The sequence below is a fragment of the Coregonus lavaretus genome (genome assembly GCF_964263955.1).
Source record: "Coregonus lavaretus genome assembly, contig: HAP1_SCAFFOLD_300, whole genome shotgun sequence".
Lineage (NCBI taxonomy): Eukaryota > Metazoa > Chordata > Actinopteri > Salmoniformes > Salmonidae > Coregonus > Coregonus lavaretus.
This window is the reverse complement of record NW_028164966.1, coordinates 55,619-73,910: the sequence shown is the minus strand read 5'-3', so window position 1 is coordinate 73,910 and position 18,292 is coordinate 55,619. Positions and strand designations below refer to the sequence as shown.

Below are 18,292 nucleotides of genomic sequence, written 5' to 3'. Positions count from 1 at the left end.
TGGTCAAAAGTAGTGTACTATAAAGGGAATAGGGTGCCATTGGGGATGGAAATTCTTTGAAATTACTCATGAGAGCAAATACTACGATTCTTTGGTTCCCACAGAGGGTCAGGAGCTTAAGACATGAATGATATTATTAAAATGTTTGTTCATAAAAAATAAATGATTTCCCCTCCTCCCACATGGATTACAGACAAGAGGCTAGGTGCGTTCTGACTGTCTTAGTGTGCGGATAAACATGACCATCACTCTCATAAAACTTAAATGAAACATCACTCCTTATGTTTTTTCTCAGGCCAAAACGCTCAATCCCATTTCTACTGTCAAAACAGGTTTTGAAAAGGCTTCTTCCGCATCTTTTGGTCCATGTCTGTTTTTCACTCAGTGAAGTGCTACTATCCCCTTGGACTACAGGTTATTGCCGTCATAAGGTGTCCGTCTGTCTGTTGGCTGGACAGTTTCTACCGTTTAGGACCTTTGTGGGTAAAGGTAAAGGTGGGGTATAGCAGCAGCAGTTCCTCTGAAGTCCAGTATCTGCTGGAAGGACACCTGGTGGTACGAGAGGATGAGTGTGGCCAGCCAGCCTGTTGTGCCTCCCCCTCTCCCTCCCTCCCTCCATTTCTCTCTCTCCATCTGCAGGACTCTTAAGGCTCCTGTGCGGACTGTCTCGGCTCGTGCCCTCCCAAAGCTGGCTGTGGTGATTTAAGACACGGTGTGTATGTGTGGATTTGTTTGTGGCCTCTGCCCCACTTCACTGTCCATCCGCCTACCCTTGGCTCCCCTCCTGGGCAGCGACCACCACCCCCCTCAGTATGTCTCTGAGTCTGAGTCGTTGAGTTCCTCATCCTTGTAGAAGCCTCCATCGTGGTCGCGGTGGCCGATGTTGTTGAAGCTGCAGTAGGAGCTGTGCTCGCTGCGCAGCACGGGCAGGCTGTCGAAGGTCACACTCTTGGAGGGGCTGGTGGTGTAGTGGTTAATGGCACTGAAGGACAGGCTGGGCGCCGGGTTGCAGGGGGACACGGGCATCATGGTGGCCAGGATCAGCGCCAGGCAGTCCGCCACGTCTTTGTTGGGGGCGCAGGCCAAGGCAGGCGTGTAACCTGAGGGGTTCAAACAGAACAGCAGAGGGTCACTTCAGGAGCATCACCGTTTACTATAACACTTTTGGTGAAAAACATGAAATAACAGCAGGCTAGGAGATACAAAGTTAAGACAATAACCAAGCAGTGGACTAGAGAGAAACATTTGTGGACACATTGAGAAGAGAAGTACAGAAGAAAACGGTGTTAGCGTTATGGATCTTACCATTGTCATCGACTGCTAGCACGCTAGCACCCTTCACTAGTAGCTCCTGAACCACCACCGTCAGACCATTTCTGGCTGCAACGTGTAACGGCCTGAGGAGAAAGTACCGTCAGATTAGCCAGCAGCAAATGAGGATACCTCCCAAATGCCAGACTATTCCCTATATAGTGCACTTCTTCTAATTCTTCTGGCCCAATTAATACAGCTGAACCATACGTACGTCTGTAAGGCTGCGTTAGTCGAGTTGATGAGGTTCCTGTCTGTAATCTTCTCCAATATCAACAAAGCACTGGTTTCATGCCCCTTTAAAAACCAGAGTCAAACATGTCAGACCAAAATGTCAACCAGAGAGAGCCAACTGTTCAGATGAACGTCATCTTCATGTGGGGATGCTCACCTTACTGCAGGCCAGATGAAGAGCAGTGTTCTTGACTGCATCCTGCAGGGTGAGCTCTGCTTTGGCACTGCTCACCAACAGCTCTGACACAGACAGAGAAACATAAAGAAACTCAATTAGGAAATGAAGCGACTTATTAAAATGTAAAACAGACATGTTGAACTTAAGCCGGCTGGGCGAGGCAAAGCGGAGGAGAGGGGGCTGCGTACCGACAGCGTTGGTTTGTCCGTTCTCAGCAGCCATCATGAGGGAGGTCTTCCCGGAGGCATCGGGGGAGTTGACCTGGGCGTTGTGGCCTAGCAGCAGCTGAAGACACTCCACGTGGTCCGTGAAAGCCGCCGCATGCAGGGGGGTCCTGGAGAGAGAGGAAACTTATTTCACCGATATCATGTAGGACTGTTATAAACAAGTTTGTTCAATTAACCCTGTTTATACCATAGAAATATAAAATCACTAATAGATGTATTAAAAGTAATCTACAATCCCTCATCCAACCCCAGAGGTCATTTTATTCCCAAGACAACATTATTCTCCAGAAGAAAAGGACTTTGTCATGTGCTGTAGTTACCGGTTCTTGGTGTCAGTGGCGTTGACAATGGCCGGCCCCAGAGTGTCAATCAGCATCTCTGCAGCCCCCTCGTTGTCATTGATCACAGCACAGTGGAGGGGGCTGAACGAGTTGCCCTCGGTGACATATGCTATGACAAAGTCCTGTTTCAGTGTAAGGTCCTCCACTGAGAGTCATAACCCCTAATTCTGTTGTAGTCTTGTTCATTCCCCCACATGGCTCCGTCCACACCAATCGAATGCTTTTCAAGCCACAAGAGGGAGTGAATGAGTGTACACTTCATGGAGGAGAGAACAGAGCTACAGTCCAGTTAGTCAGTACGTACCGTTGTATGTAGGGGTGTAACGATCCATCTACTACATCGATGTATCGATTTATATTCCTATGATCCAACTACATCGATCTGTGCTCGGTGAGTTGGCCTTTTGGACAACATATATCACTCTAACATCGTTTTAAAATGTAATAAATCGATTGTATCGATACTAGGAAATAACCCATTGGATTTAAGCACGTCAGACTTTATATGGATGTTTTTTCTTAGCACTTTTAATGATAAAGGCTTTAAACATTACTCGATTCAGTCTGCCTATCCGTGACGTCATCGCCCCACGCCAGCAGCAGCGCAAAGGCGCAAAGACAACAAAACATAGCATGGCGGACGACAGAGGAGAAGCCGACGAGCGAGAAATTATCAAGCCACCATTGCGGTCCTTACAAGAAACAGGAATCTAGGAAACTTCACCTGCACTGTCCAGTATCCAGGTATTTATTTCAGTCACACTGGTTGAATTTTTGGCTAAAAGGTTACTGAATCGATTTCAAGTCACTGAATCGTTTCGGATCGTATCGTTCTAAATGAACCAATATCGTCCTTGAATCGTATCGACAACCACGAATCGTGATACAAATCGAATCGTTACACCCCTAGTTGTATGGCCTGCCTAATTCAGGGACATGTTTACGGTGCTGAAGAGAGAAAATCAGAAAATATCTAGTGTTCCGTTAGTCCAGTACGTACCGTTGTAGCAGGCCCAGTGTAGTGGCGTGTAGCCCTGGTTGTCTGTGATGACGGGGAGGGTCTCCACTGACTGGGCGGCGTGTAGGAGTCCCCCCAGCACCCCGATGTGTCCGGATGCCGCCGCCAGGTGGACAGGGGTCCGCCCCTTACAGTCCCGAACCAGGAAGCTGGCGCTGTGCTGCAGCAGGGCCTCCACACACTCCTCATGACCCGTCAATGCCTGGGAGGAAGGGCAGGGAGACAAGAATGGATTTGAATAACTAATAATCAATGATATAATAATGAATCATCAATTATTACAAATGATGTCTGGAGGCAGGTCCCCCTACAGGGATGAATACACCACTACCCATGGACAACTACTTTTCTGAAGATAATATGTATATTTGAGCCTCCCCGTCTCTTTCTGTGTGTGAGCGTATACAGCCAGCTCTCCTCCTCACCCCTCTGTGTAGCGCTGTTCTGCCCCACTTGTCTTTGGCTTCTACGCTGGCTCCCTTGTTGAGCAGTGAGTACACACAGTCTGTGTGTCCGCTCAGCACTGACAGCATCAGAGGGGTTCTGATACACAAGACAACAAGGTCATATTACAAACTGGTAATAACCAGGCTGAGTCCCAAATGGCAACCTATTCCCTATATGGTACACTACTTTTGACCCGAGCCCATAGGGTTCTGGTTTAAAGTAGTGCACCAAGTAGGGCATAGGGTGCCATTTGGGACGTAGAACTAGTGTCAAAATCTCTTTATTTCAGGAATTGTATCCAAAACCCAATTGACTTACTGTCCATTCCCGTCTTGAACGTCCACTGGACTCTGGAGGTCAGCATTTCCAATCAGCAAACGCAAACACTCCGAATGACCGTTGGTAGCTAGAGGAGGATAAACAGAGAGGATATAAGAATGTGAGATGATTGACCGTTGGTAGCTAGAGGAGGCTAAACAGAGAGGATATGAGCTGATTGCTGGACGACTATTACCTTCACATGAACAGACAGATTTCTAGAACAGTGGTATTGGTAGATGACATCCTCATGATGTTAACACAGCAGATAATAAAACATTTTGGGGCTGAGGCCCTCGAAGCCTGTCACCTGCTAGCTGTGTACCTGGCTCTGGATAGAAGTCCCCCTGTGCACTGATCTAGGATCAGCTTACCCTCCCCAGATCCTCAGCAATAATGACAAAAAATGACCTTAGATCAGTGTGTAGTGGGCATTTTCACACTATGCTATATAATATCCCTAGAGTGGACATTGGCGTCCTAGCAACATGACCAAACAAATGTCCATCTTGGTAAGGAAAACTTTTGAATTACAGAATCTCTAGGTCTTACGTGATATCCTATGCGTACCTGCAGCGTGGATGGGGGTCCTCTTCAGGGTGAAGTCTTTAACCAGGATGGAGGCTCCCTGGTTGATGAGGACGTCAACACACTCCACATGGCCTTTAAAGGCAGCCAGGTCCAGAGGGGTGCGCCCCTGGCTGTTCCTCACGTCTAGATCCAGCAGAGACTGAACCAGGACCTCCATAGCATGGTGGTGGCCGTGGTACGCCTGAATGGAAACAAACACACAGTCTGAAGCAAAGTCCAGTGGTATGCCTGAACAGATATACACTCCTAATATAATCAATGTCCTATAGTAGACCAGTGGTATGCCTGAACAGATATACACTCCTAATATAATCAATGTCCTATAGTAGACCAGTGGTATGCCAGAACAGATATACACTCCTAATTAAATCAATGTCCTATAGTAGACCAGTGGTATGCCTGAACAGATATACACTCCTAATATAATCAATGTCCTATAGTAGACCAGTGGTATGCCAGAACAGATATACACTCTTAATATAATCAATGTCCTATAGTAGACCAGTGGTACGCCTGAACAGAAATACACTCCTAATATAATCAATGTCCTATAGTAGACCAGTGGTGCGCCTGAACAGATATACACTCTTAATATAATCAATGTCCTATAGTAGACCAGTGGTATGCCTGAACAGAAACAGTCCTAGACCCCTAAAGTAGACCAGTGTCTCTCAAATCGGGTGCCCATTTTTTCTCCCGCCCAGCATCAACATCGAAGGTCCCTGCCAAGCGTGAGATTTAGAAACACTCTACTTCTCCTCTGTTGGAGGTTGATTAACTCAAATGGCAAAATAAGGAAATCATCCTCATCATCACCGTGTCAAAATATGCATGTATTTTACACTAATCAGGAACAGATAGGAACATGGTGTGTGAGTGTCTGGACAATCAACTTTTCGTGGAAAAACAACACCATGCCTGCATCCCAGATAGCACCCTATTTCCCATGTAGTGCAGTACTTTTGATCTGGGCCCATAAGGCTCTGGTCAAAAGTAGTGCACTAAATAGGGAATAGGGTGCCATTTGTCATGTGGCGAGACCCCTACAGGAGCAGGTAGGCTTTACTCACAGCTAAGTGTAGGGGGCTGATGGGAGCTCTGACATCAGAGTCGTTCAGGATGTCTGTCCCTGAGGTTTCCATTAGCTGGGGAAAGACAAGGACGGGCCAGTTTAGACTTGTAACATATTTACTTTGAAGGTTAGTCTAGTAGCATGTTTCATGTTGTAAATCTCAGTGACCAGCCCCTGCAGACATACTGGGGTGTTGCATTCGTATCTTAAACAAGCTAGTGTGAGGAAAAGTAACCAACTGGTACTTACCACATCTAAAGGTGTTTCACTTGCAATCTGGAAAAAGAACATCAAGAGTGACGATGCGGCCACGACAAACATGCAACCACACCTTAAAACCTACTGAATATCAACGTCTGTCCCAAATGGCACCCTATTCCCTATATAGTGCATTACTTTTGACCAGAGCCCTATGGGCCCTACATTCATTTGGGACGCAGACAAAATGGTCTGTGAATGCAGGGCGTCTAGTCCCCTGTGGTTCTGACTCACCAGCTCCAGACAGAGGCGGTGTCCGTACGCAGACGCGTAATGGACTGCGTTGTAGCCCTGATTGTCCCTGATCCCTGGGTTAGCGTCGTTTCGCAGCAAATATTCCAGACACCTAGAGGTCAGAGGTCAAGAGTTCACTAATCATTATACCAACATCAAGACAGACAGATAAGCAAGCAGAGACACTTTCCCAAAGGAGACGTGGCCAAGCTTTCACACTGCAGATTTAACACTAGTATGTATTCAAACACGACCAACAACATACTCTAGACTACAGTGAAATGTGAAAGGTCATGGCACCACAACATACTCTCCAGACTACAGTGAAATGTGAAAGGTCATGGCACCACAACATACTCTCCAGACTACAATGAAATGTGAAAGGTCATGGCACCACAACATACTCTCCAGACTACAGTGAAATGTGAAAGGTCATGGTACCACAACATACTCTCCAGACTACAGTGAAATGTGAAAGGTCATGGCACCACAACATACTCTCCAGACTACAGTGAAATGTGAAAGGTCATGGCACCACAACATACTCTCCAGACTACAGTGAAATGTGAAAGGTCATGGCACCACAACATACTCTCCAGACTACAGTGAAATGTGAAAGGTCATGGCACCACAACATACTCTCCAGACTACAGTGAAATGTGAAAGGTCATGGCACCACAACATACTCTCCAGACTACAGTGAAATGTGAAAGGTCATGGCACCACAACATACTCTCCAGACTACAATGAAATGTGAAAGGTCATGGCACCACAACATACTCTCCAGACTACAGTGAAATGTGAAAGGTCATGGCACCACAACATACTCTCCAGACTACAGTGAAATGTGAAAGGTCATGGCACCACAACATACTCTCCAGACTACAGTGAAATGTGAAAGGTCATGGCACCACAACATACTCTCCAGACTACAGTGAAATGTGAAAGGTCATGGCACCACAACATACTCTCCAGACTACAGTGAAATGTGAAAGGTCATGGCACCACAACATACTCTCCAGACTACAGTGAAATGTGAAAGGTCATGGCACCACAACACACACAACAGTAAGAGAGGTGTGAGACGTACTTTCCGTCTGTGTCGGAGGCAGCAGCGTAGTGGAGCGGGGTGCAACCCCTTTTATCCAGATCGTTCACACTGGCCCCAGACCCCACCAAGGCAAACAGACACTGGTAGTTACAATTGGCTGCCGCATAATGCAGAGGACTCCTAGAAGAACGCACAGAAACCATTCAACATCAACAACAGAAACAGCTTATTGGAGCTGTATAACATTTACATTTTACATTTACGTCATTTAGCAGACACTCTTATCCAGTGCGACTTACAGGAGCAATTAGGGTTAAGTGCCTTGCTGCAGTGCACATAGACACATTTTTCACCTAGTCAGCTAGGGGATTTGAACCAGCAACCTTTCGGTTACTGACCCAACGCTCTTAACCGCTAGGCTACCTGCCGCCCAATATTTCCCATAATAATTCCTATATGCCCCTATACTATATTCCCCATTATCATAAAGATCACATATGAAAGTTATTTGATGCCACAGACAGACCTTCCGAAGCTGTCCTTTCTGTTGAAGTCTGCCCCTGTGTTGAGCAGCAGATTCAGACAGTCCAGGTTCCTGGTAACAAGATATCAAGTTCAGAAAGGCTCTCGTACATCTGAGCTATCAGGTGGATGGTAACAAGATATCAAGTTCAGAAAGGCCCTCGTACATCTGAGCTATCAGGTGAATGGTAACAAGATATCAAGTTCAGAAAGGCTCTCGTACATCTGAGCTATCAGGTGGATGGTAACAAGATATCAAGTTCAGAAAGGCTCTCGTACATCTGAGCTATCAGGTGGATGGTAACAAGATATCAAGTTCAGAAAGGCTCTCGTACATCTGAGCTATCAGGTGGATGGTAACAAGATATCAAGTTCAGAAAGGCTCTCGTTCATCTGAGCTATCAGGTGGATGGTAACAAGATATCAAGTTCAGAAAGGCTCTCGTACATCTGAGCTATCAGGTGGATGGTAACAAGATATCAAGTTCAGAAAGGCTCTCGTACATCTGAGCTATCAGGTGGATGGTAACAAGATATCAAGTTCAGAAAGGCTCTCGTTCATCTGAGCTATCAGGTGGATGGTAACAAGATATCAAGTTCAGAAAGGCCCTTTCACATCTGAGCTATCAGGTGGATGGTAACAATGAGAACCTTAAAGAAAAGAGAAACCCGTACACTGCTCTTGCTAGTATCACTGTTTTTATAATGCTAATAAAAGCTATAATAAAAAGTGATACTAGCAAGAGCAGTTTGCAGGTTTCTCTTCTCTTTCAAGAAGATATAAAGACAATTTAGACCAGAGCGCAAGTCAATACCACCATGGCATGGAACCACATTATACAGAAATGATACCGCACTAATGATCTAAACGATTTTTTTATACTGCTAAACAATGTGAAATGTAAGAGTGTGAATATGTGTTTGTTCTTTCTGGTGGCTTTCCAGTTCATGAACTAAATATTCCTTGGTGTAAAGCCTGGACCAGTCCACTCACCCAACAGCTGCTGCAGCATGTAAACAGGTCCTTCCAAAGTCGTCAGGGGTGTCTATATCAAAGCCTGATGAGAGGAGCTTCCGACAGCAGTCAGAGAACCCACTGAGAGCAGCCAGGTGGAGGGGGAACATCCCATGGACGCCTCGCCTGCAACACATTTTTACATTTTAGACTTTAAGCAGACACTCTTATCCAGAGTGACTTACAGTTCATTCAGCTAAGATTGGAAACAGCACCACATCACAGTCCTCATTAAACCCCACAGCAGATCAACACATCAGCATGCTGCAATGCCCTGTCTATCAACCCCCCACACACCACAATGTGTTGAGCATAGTCTCCAAGCGGCAATTCGGTCAATGACAGAATTGCAGATGCATGTTGCATTATTGCTGGAAACTGTGTGTGTGTGTGTTCTCACTTGGCTGTGTCAGCTCCGTTCGTGATGAGTGTATTGATGAGTAACTCGTGGCCGTAGCGAGCAGAGATGTGCAGGGGTGTGTTTCCATTCTTTTCTTCACAGTCGATCTCAGCACCTACAGAACACACACACACACAGACACACACAGACACACACACACACACACACAGACACACACACACGTCAACCACTTGACCCTAGAGGCCTCATGAAGCTTCATGTTCAACCACATTGCAAGTAACATTGCTCTGTGCCAGTGAATCATGGTTTGAAGACTAAAGACAATGCTGAAGAGCCTACTGGTTCATATATATTCAGTTGAGAGCATTCACAGCGACTCACCATTCTGGATGATGGCTTGAGATCTGGAGAAGCGTCCGTGGATGGCCGTCATGTGGAGGGGGGTCTTTCCATCTTTACTCTGCAGATAGAAAGACAAAGATGGTTCACACGGCAGTCTGTGCTGCTGACCACACGCAAAATCAAACACGTATTGGAGGAGCGCTTGATTGCATTTAGTTTGCATTGTTAGGCCTATTCCATTGGTATTTGAATGTAGACCAGGGCCAAATACTAAGCCATGTGCTGCGTCAGTGTGTGCGTCGCAAATGGCACCCTATTCTCTTCATAGTGAACTACTTTTTGAACCAAAGTAGTGTACTTATAAAGGGAACAGGGTGCCATTTGGGACACAGCCAGTGTCACCACGGCTCCTTGCTCTATGGGCCCCTGGTCAAAAGTAGTGCACTACATAGGGAATAGGGTGTTATTTAGTTCAGACACAGTGTTGGTCATCCGGTCTCCTCACCTTGATGTTGACGAGGGCCCCGTTGCCCACCAGCAGCTCCAGGCAGAGCGCCCCATGGCACGAGGCGGCCGTGAAGTGGAGTGGGGCGAAACCCTTCTCGTTCACCTGGTTCACGTTGGCGCCACACTCGATCAGCTCATTCACCACCACGTCCTGCCCGTTGTAGCATGCCACGTGGAGGGGGGTGTTACCGTACCCATTGGGCTCATTTATCTGGAGGGAGCAAGGGAGGGAAAAGAGTGGAGAGAGAGAGGGGGGGGGGGGGGGGGGGGGGGGGAACAAAACAATACATTCCTGATCAGGTCACTTGGTTCTGAAAACCCCCTGGCCCAAAACACTGGCTCCAACCTCCATCTCTTCATTACTTGGTTATGAAAACCCCCTGGTCCAACCTCTCTCTCTTCATTACTTGGTTCTGAAAACCCCCTGGTCCAACCTCTCTCTCTTCATTACTTGGTTCTGAAAACCCCCTGGTCCAACCTCTCTCTCTTCATTACTTGGTTCTGAAAACCCCCTGGTCCAACCTCTCTCTCTTCATTACTTGGTTATGAAAACCCCCTGGTCCAACCTCTCTCTCTTCATTACTTGGTTCTGAAAACCCCCTGGTCCAACCTCTCTCTCTTCATTACTTGGTTATGAAAACCCCCTGGTCCAACCTCTCTCTCTTCATTACTTGGTTATGAAAACCCCCTGGTCCAACCTCTCTCTCTTCATTACTTGGTTCTGAAAACCCCCTGGTCCAACCTCTCTCTCTTCATTACTTGGTTCTGAAAACCCCCTGGTCCAACCTCTCTCTCTTCATTACTTGGTTCTGAAAACCCCCTGGTCCAACCTCTCTCTCTTCATTACTTGGTTCTGAAAACCCCCTGGTCCAACCTCTCTCTCTTCATTACCTGGTTATGAAAACCCCCTGGTCCAACCTCTCTCTCTTCATTACTTGGTTCTGAAAACCCCCTGGTCCAACCTCTCTCTCTTCATTACTTGGTTCTGAAAACCCCCTGGTCCAACCTCTCTCTCTTCATTACTTGGTTATGAAAACCCCCTGGTACAACCTCTCTCTCTTCATTACTTGGTTCTGAAAACCCCCTGGTCCAACCTCTCTCTCTTCATTACTTGGTTATGAAAACCCCCTGGTCCAACCTCTCTCTCTTCATTACTTGGTTCTGAAAACCCCCTGGTCCAACCTCTCTCTCTTCATTACTTGGTTATGAAAACCCCCTGGTCCAACCTCTCTCTCTTCATTACTTGGTTATGAAAACCCCCTGGTCCAACCTCTCTCTCTTCATTACTTGGTTATGAAAACCCCCTGGTCCAACCTCTCTCTCTTCATTACTTGGTTATGAAAACCCCCTGGTCCAACCTCTCTCTCTTCATTACTTGGTTCTGAAAACCCCCTGGTCCAACCTCTCTCTCTTCATTACTTGGTTCTGAAAACCCCCTGGTCCAACCTCTCTCTCTTCATTACTTGGTTATGAAAACCCCCTGGTCCAACCTCTCTCTCTTCATTACTTGGTTATGAAAACCCCCTGGTACAACCTCTCTCTCTTCATTACTTGGTTCTGAAAACCCCCTGGTCCAACCTCTCTCTCTTCATTACTTGGTTCTGAAAACCCCCTGGTCCAACCTCTCTCTCTTCATTACTTGGTTCTGAAAACCCCCTGGTCCAACCTCTCTCTCTTCATTACTTGGTTCTGAAAACCCCCTGGTCCAACCTCTCTCTCTTCATTACTTGGTTCTGAAAACCCCCTGGTCCAACCTCTCTCTCTTCATTACTTGGTTATGAAAACCCCCTGGTCCAACCTCTCTCTCTTCATTACTTGGTTATGAAAACCCCCTGGTCCAACCTCTCTCTCTTCATTACTTGGTTATGAAAACCCCCTGGTCCAACCTCCATCTCTTCATTACTTGGTTCTGAAAACCCCCTGGTCCAACCTCTCTCTCTTCATTACTTGGTTCTGAAAACCCCCTGGTCCAACCTCTCTCTCTTCATTACTTGGTTATGAAAACCCCCTGGTCCAACCTCTCTCTCTTCATTACTTGGTTCTGAAAACCCCCTGGTCCAACCTCTCTCTCTTCATTACTTGGTTATGAAAACCCCCTGGTCCAACCTCTCTCTCTTCATTACTTGGTTATGAAAACCCCCTGGTCCAACCTCTCTCTCTTCATTACTTGGTTATGAAAACCCCCTGGTCCAACCTCTCTCTCTTCATTACCTGGTTATGAAAACCCCCTGGTCCAACCTCTCTCTCTTCATTACTTGGTTCTGAAAACCCCCTGGTCCAACCTCTCTCTCTTCATTACTTGGTTATGAAAACCCCCTGGTCCAACCTCTCTCTCTTCATTACCTGGTTATGAAAACCCCCTGGTCCAACCTCTCTCTCTTCATTACTTGGTTCTGAAAACCCCCTGGTCCAACCTCTCTCTCTTCATTACTTGGTTCTGAAAACCCCCTGGTCCAACCTCTCTCTCTTCATTACTTGGTTCTGAAAACCCCCTGGTCCAACCTCTCTCTCTTCATTACTTGGTTCTGAAAACCCCCTGGTCCAACCTCTCTCTCTTCATTACTTGGTTCTGAAAACCCCCTGGTCCAACCTCTCTCTCTTCATTACTTGGTTCTGAAAACCCCCTGGTACAACCTCTCTCTCTTCATTACTTGGTTCTGAAAACCCCCTGGTCCAACCTCTCTCTCTTCATTACTTGGTTATGAAAACCCCCTGGTCCAACCTCTCTCTCTTCATTACTTGGTTCTGAAAACCCCCTGGTCCAACCTCTCTCTCTTCATTACCTGGTTCTGAAAACCCCCTGGTCCAACCTCTCTCTCTTCATTACCTGGTTCTGAAAACCCCCTGGTCCAACCTCTCGCTCTTCATTACTTGGTTCTGAAAACCCCCTGGTCCAAAACACTGGCTCCAACCTCCATCTCTTCATTACTTGAAAGGAAATCATTCGCCAACCCACTAGAGCTCTGTATTTTCATTGAGTTGTAATTGAACAGTGACTACACATTTGAATGCGTGTTGACTCACATCCACTCCAAGGTCCAGGAGGTACTTGACCACACTGATCATTCCACTGGAGGCTGCAGAGTGGAGAGGGGTGTAGGCCTTCTTGTCTTTACAGGACACCTCTGATCCATGAGAGGCCAGCAGTTTCACCACCTCAATGTGCCCTATGGTAGGTAGAGAGAGCGAGAGCGAGAGAGAGAGAGAGATTAGTTTACAGTGGTACACAGCACCATAAGCAACACCTACATCATGTTAGTACAACTGAAAACATCTAATCAACCTACTTAGTACATGATTCTGACATAATAACACACTAGACGTGGCTCATACAGCTGAGCTGTGAGACTAACACACAGTCCATTCATTCATTCATTCATTGGTATAAAGGACATTAGTCAGAATGTAAATGATGTGGTAAACTCATCACCCATGTAAGCAGCCCAGTGGATTGCTCGGCGATCCTTCTTGTCAAAGGCATTAATGTTGGCTCCTCTGGAGAGAAGCAGCCTCACCATCTAACAGGGAGAGGAGAGAGAAACAAAACACAGGTTGAGGAAAACTAAACAGCAAAATCCGCTAAATCTGGCTTCAAAGCCTTCCCTTTAAAATTATATATTTTGTATTCACAATGAATGAAAGATAACATGTAAAGACATGGTACATTTCTCCCCTTTTAGTCCCCCTTTGACCTCCCCCTCCCCCCAGAATGCCTCCAAACACATTTAAAAAGAAAGGGAAAGTAATTGACTTACATGTCAGAAAACAAAACAAAAGTATACAACAACGTTACTTCAAGCAAAAATGTAATAGCCTAACAATTTCAGGTGATTAAGTGATTTTATAGGCCTATATAGCAGTAATCTCAAGGTGGGGCCAAGAGTACTAATCTGGAGGAAGTGTTTGGAGCTGTTCAAAATAGGATATCATCGGGTCCCAGGAGGAATAAAATGAGTTGGTTGACCCTCGAATGGTAACTTCATTTTTTCTCATTTTAGGAACAGCTTCAGATCTTCGAGCCAAAGAGAGGCTAAGGGAGGATTGATAGATTTCCAATCCAATAAAATCCTTCTGCGGGCTAACAGGGAGGCAAAGGCAATGGCATCTAGCTGTCTATTGGTCAGAGAAGGATTGTTGTTTGGTACTCCAAAAATAGCAATTTCTGCACTAGGCTGCAACTTTATATCAAATGCTTCAGAAAGGGTTTTAAATAGTGGACAAATAATCTGCCAGACGGGGACAGGACCAGAACATGTGGGTCAAGTCCACCAAGGAGCTTTTACACCTGTCACATGTACCATCAATATTTGGGTAGAATTTGGACAATCTGGCCTTACTGAAATGGATACGGTAAAGTACCTTAAACTGTATAAGGCTGAGCCGGGCACAAGAGGAGCTTCCATTTACCCTCAGTAAGGCATTTCACACTCAGATCGGATTTTATTCAAAGCCTCCTCTGAACAAACTCAAGCATACAACTAGGGCTGTGATGGTCATGGAACTTCAGGTGTCGGTGATTGGCGTGTCTTATGTACGTGGTCATCGACAAAACTGACAGCTGACAGGGGGGCGGGACGGACATTAGCAAAGGAAAACATTAGCGCGTTTAGGCCAGTCTTGCTCTCAAGTTTGGGGAAGCTAATTTTCTCCATGAAAAATATCAAGCATTCCATGCATCATCACATTTGCAAACTTATTTAAAAAATTAAAAAAAATTCACCTTTATTTAACCAGGTAAGCCAGTTGAGAACAAGTTCTCATTTACAACTGCGACCTGGCCAAGATAAAGCAAAGCAGTGCGATAAAAACAACACAGAGTTACATTTGGGGTAAAAAAACAAAGTCAAAAATACAACAGAAAATATATATACAGTGTGTGCAAATGTAGCAAGTTATGGAGGTAAGGCAATAAATAGGCTATAGTGCAAAATAATTACAATAGTATTAACACTGGAATGCTAGATGTGCAAGAGATTATGTGCAAATAGAGATACCGGGGTGCAAAAGAGCAAAATAAATAACAATATAGGGATGAGGTAGTTGGGTGGCCTAATTTCAGATGGGCTGTGTACAGGTGCAGTGATCGGTAAGGTGCTCTGACAACTGATGCTTAAAGTTAGTGAGGGAGATAAGAGTCTCCAGCTTCAGAGATTTTTGCAATTCGTTCCAGTCATTGGCAGCAGAGAACTGGAAGGAATGGCGGCCAAAGGAGGTGTTGGCTTTGGGAATGACCAGTGAGATATACCTGCTGGAGCGCAGACTACGGGTGGGTGCTGCTATGGTGACCAATGAGCTAAGATAAGGCGGGGATTTGCCTAGCAGTGATTTATAGATGGCCTGGAGCCAGTGGGTTTGACGACGAACATGTAGTGAGGACCAGCCAACAAGAGCGTACAGGTCACAGTGGTGGGTAGTGTATGGGGCTTTGGAGACAAAACGGATGGCACTGTGATAGACTACATCCAGTTTGCTGAGTAGAGTGTTGGAGGCTATTTTGTAAATGACATCGCCGAAGTCAAGGATCGGTAGGATAGTCAGTTTTACGAGGGCATGTTTGGCAGCATGAGTGAAGGAGGCTTTGTTTGCGAAATAGGAAGCCGATTCTAGATTTAACTTTGGATTGGAGATTCTTTATGTGAGTCTGGAAGGAGAGTTTACAGTCTAACCAGACACCTAGGTATTTGTAGTTGTCCACATACTCTAGGTCAGACCCGTCGAGAGTGGTGATTCTAGTCGGGAGGGCGGGTGCCAGCAGCGTTCGATTGAAAAGCATACATTTAGTTTTACTAGTGTTTAAGAGCAGTTGGAGGCTACTGAAGGAGTGTTGTATGGCATTGAAGCTCGTTTGGAGGTTTGTTAACACAGTGTCCAATGATGGGCCAGATGTATACAAAATGGTGTCGTCTGCGTAGAGGTGGATCTGAGAGTCACCAGCAGCAAGAGCGACATCATTGATATACACGGAGAAAAGTGTCGGCCCAAGAATTGAACCCTGTGGCACCCCCATAGAGACTGCCATAGGTCCAGACAACAGGCCCTCCGATTTGACACACTGAACTCTATCTGAGAAGTAGTTGGTGAACCAGGCGAGGCAGTCATTTGAGAAACCAAGGCTATTTAGTCTGCCAATAAGAATGCGGTGGTTGACAGAGTCGAAAGCCTTGGCCAGGTCGATGAAGACGGCTGCACAGTACTGTCTATTATCAATCGCGGTTATAATATCGTTATCCTATGTTGATTTATGACAAGTTCATTGACTAGGGCCCTATAAAATAAGCGTTGCGGACCGAATCACGGAATCCAGACATTAAACCGAAATTCAACAATATTCAAACATTTATTGAACTTAGTAAGAAATCAACTAAATCTATTCAACTTGTTAGAAAACACATTCATTTGCCCAAGTCAATCATAAGACATGAACAAAATGCATCAGTGATTCGTATTTCCATGAACTTTCTGAAACGGCACAGGAATGCCCCTGTCTGTGTGCATGTGTGCGGTGCGCGCGTATGTCTACACTTTGTGTAGCCGTTAGCGATGATGCTAATGATAACCTTCTTCTGGTAGGGAAGGAATGGCTTTCCCCAAAACCTTCGCAAGTAAATGTTAACTACAAAGTAGCCTATGCCTGCCTGGCAGAATTATACCGTGATCATTTGCATCACTCCAGTGGCCATTTGTTCTACAGCAACACCGCTTAACCAAACAAAGGTCTCTTCCTGGTGCACGCTTGCATTTAAGGGTAACTACACCCCAAAATCTAAATGTCTTACATTTTTCCCAGACCTCACAAATGGTCACCTGATAGGGTTTAAACATTGTTGTGGACATAGAACATCCAATTGTGCTGTTTTGCTATTAAAAAGGTGTACTTTTGAGAGCGAAAACCTGCCAAAACAGGGACAAACGGTCAACGGGGAAATCTAAACGGAGAAAAGGGAACTTGGGAATTAACGGAATCAGGCAAAACATTGAAGGGATTTTATAGTGCCCTAATGGACTACAGACATTGACTGTCTCCTAGACTAAAAACTAAGATTGCATGTACTGCCTATATTTTGAGGGAAACGCACTGTCCATTATTTGATTTGATCAGGGCAGGGCAGGGCAGCACACAAACTGCATTTAGTCCAATAACAATCCATGATATTATTAGGGTGATAAATAAAAGGCAGTTGCTCCATGACACAAGAGCACGCTCTACTGGGACAAAAAGCTTACAGCACCTGGTATTCCCAGGCGGTCTCCCATCCAAGTACTAACCAGGCCCAACCCTGCTTAGCTTCCGAGATCGGGCGTATTCAGGCTGGTATGGCCGTAAGCGAGGGAACAACTCTTGGTACACTATATAAAGTAAATTTGTCACTCACTCTGAAAGGGACACAGAAACTTATCCACTTTGTGACACAAACTGAAGAAGCTCAACCCTTGCTTACATTTCCTATATATATATATATATATGAGTCTTGTGGGGGGGGGGGGGAAGAGGGCCTATCCTATGTTGATTTATGACAAGTTCATTGACTAGGAATCCTCATCTCATTCCCAGACCCAGTGTAACCCCTCTTCTCTAGGTAGACTTCCATTAACTCCTCCCACTCCAGGACAGAGTACTTATCTGAGCCATCACCCCTAAAAAGAGGTGGAGCACTAACATCTGACTTCACAACCAGATTCAGCTTGGACGCATCAATAAAGGTTGACCCACACTGCTCAGGCAGGGGAAACTGCTGGGGTTGGTGAGGGGGACGGGCAGGAGAAAGACTTGAAACCCCAGGCTGCAGTAAACTCGCTCTGATAGATTCTCCTATCTCTGAACCAATCTGCTTAATAAGGTCACTAAGCTGACTCGGAGGCGTCCCATTATCACCGAGTACTGTGGATGATGGTACATCAAAAGACAGAGGTGGGATACCCTGGTCAGGTGGAACAAACAGCCTACCCCTCCCAGTGCTTGCAAACTCAGGACTAGCAAACGCTCTACTCCCAGGAGCTGACTGTACAATTGGTGTAAATGGAAGGACACCCCTCCCTCTACCCACACTAAAATCCCCAGCATAACACGGGTGCATTTAGTGCATTCAAATACCCCCCCCAAAAAATGCAATAAACAAATTCATCCAAAACATACAAATAAGCACGAATACCTGTATCTAATGAATATGCTACATTCACTTTCACTGTTTACAGTATATATTCACTTACAGTAAGCCATCAACAAATTCACATGCGCAGGTCGTGCACCTCATCCACATGCACAGCT

At 45.8% G+C, this 18,292-nt stretch overlaps 1 protein-coding gene across 1 annotated transcript in view; it reads right to left on the bottom strand.

The window, feature by feature from the left end:
* Positions 1 to 677: 677 nt before the first annotated feature.
* The window catches only part of LOC311116406 (serine/threonine-protein phosphatase 6 regulatory ankyrin repeat subunit A-like), a gene marked incomplete at its 5' end in the record, with an annotated part of 41,499 nt that continues 23,884 nt past the window's right edge, over positions 678 to 18,292 (bottom strand). Inside the window, 13 exons of the mRNA XM_084191499.1 lie at positions 678 to 1,100; positions 1,306 to 1,397; positions 1,526 to 1,608; positions 1,703 to 1,785; positions 1,912 to 2,057; positions 2,271 to 2,436; positions 3,292 to 3,511; positions 3,735 to 3,852; positions 4,075 to 4,162; positions 4,645 to 4,846; positions 5,736 to 5,810; positions 5,987 to 6,013; positions 6,230 to 6,341. Of these exons, the coding sequence (XP_084047625.1) occupies positions 808 to 1,100; positions 1,306 to 1,397; positions 1,526 to 1,608; positions 1,703 to 1,785; positions 1,912 to 2,057; positions 2,271 to 2,436; positions 3,292 to 3,511; positions 3,735 to 3,852; positions 4,075 to 4,162; positions 4,645 to 4,846; positions 5,736 to 5,810; positions 5,987 to 6,013; positions 6,230 to 6,341 (1,705 nt within the window). The 3' untranslated portion in view covers positions 678 to 807. The remainder of the gene's footprint in view (positions 1,101 to 1,305; positions 1,398 to 1,525; positions 1,609 to 1,702; positions 1,786 to 1,911; positions 2,058 to 2,270; positions 2,437 to 3,291; positions 3,512 to 3,734; positions 3,853 to 4,074; positions 4,163 to 4,644; positions 4,847 to 5,735; positions 5,811 to 5,986; positions 6,014 to 6,229; positions 6,342 to 18,292) is intronic.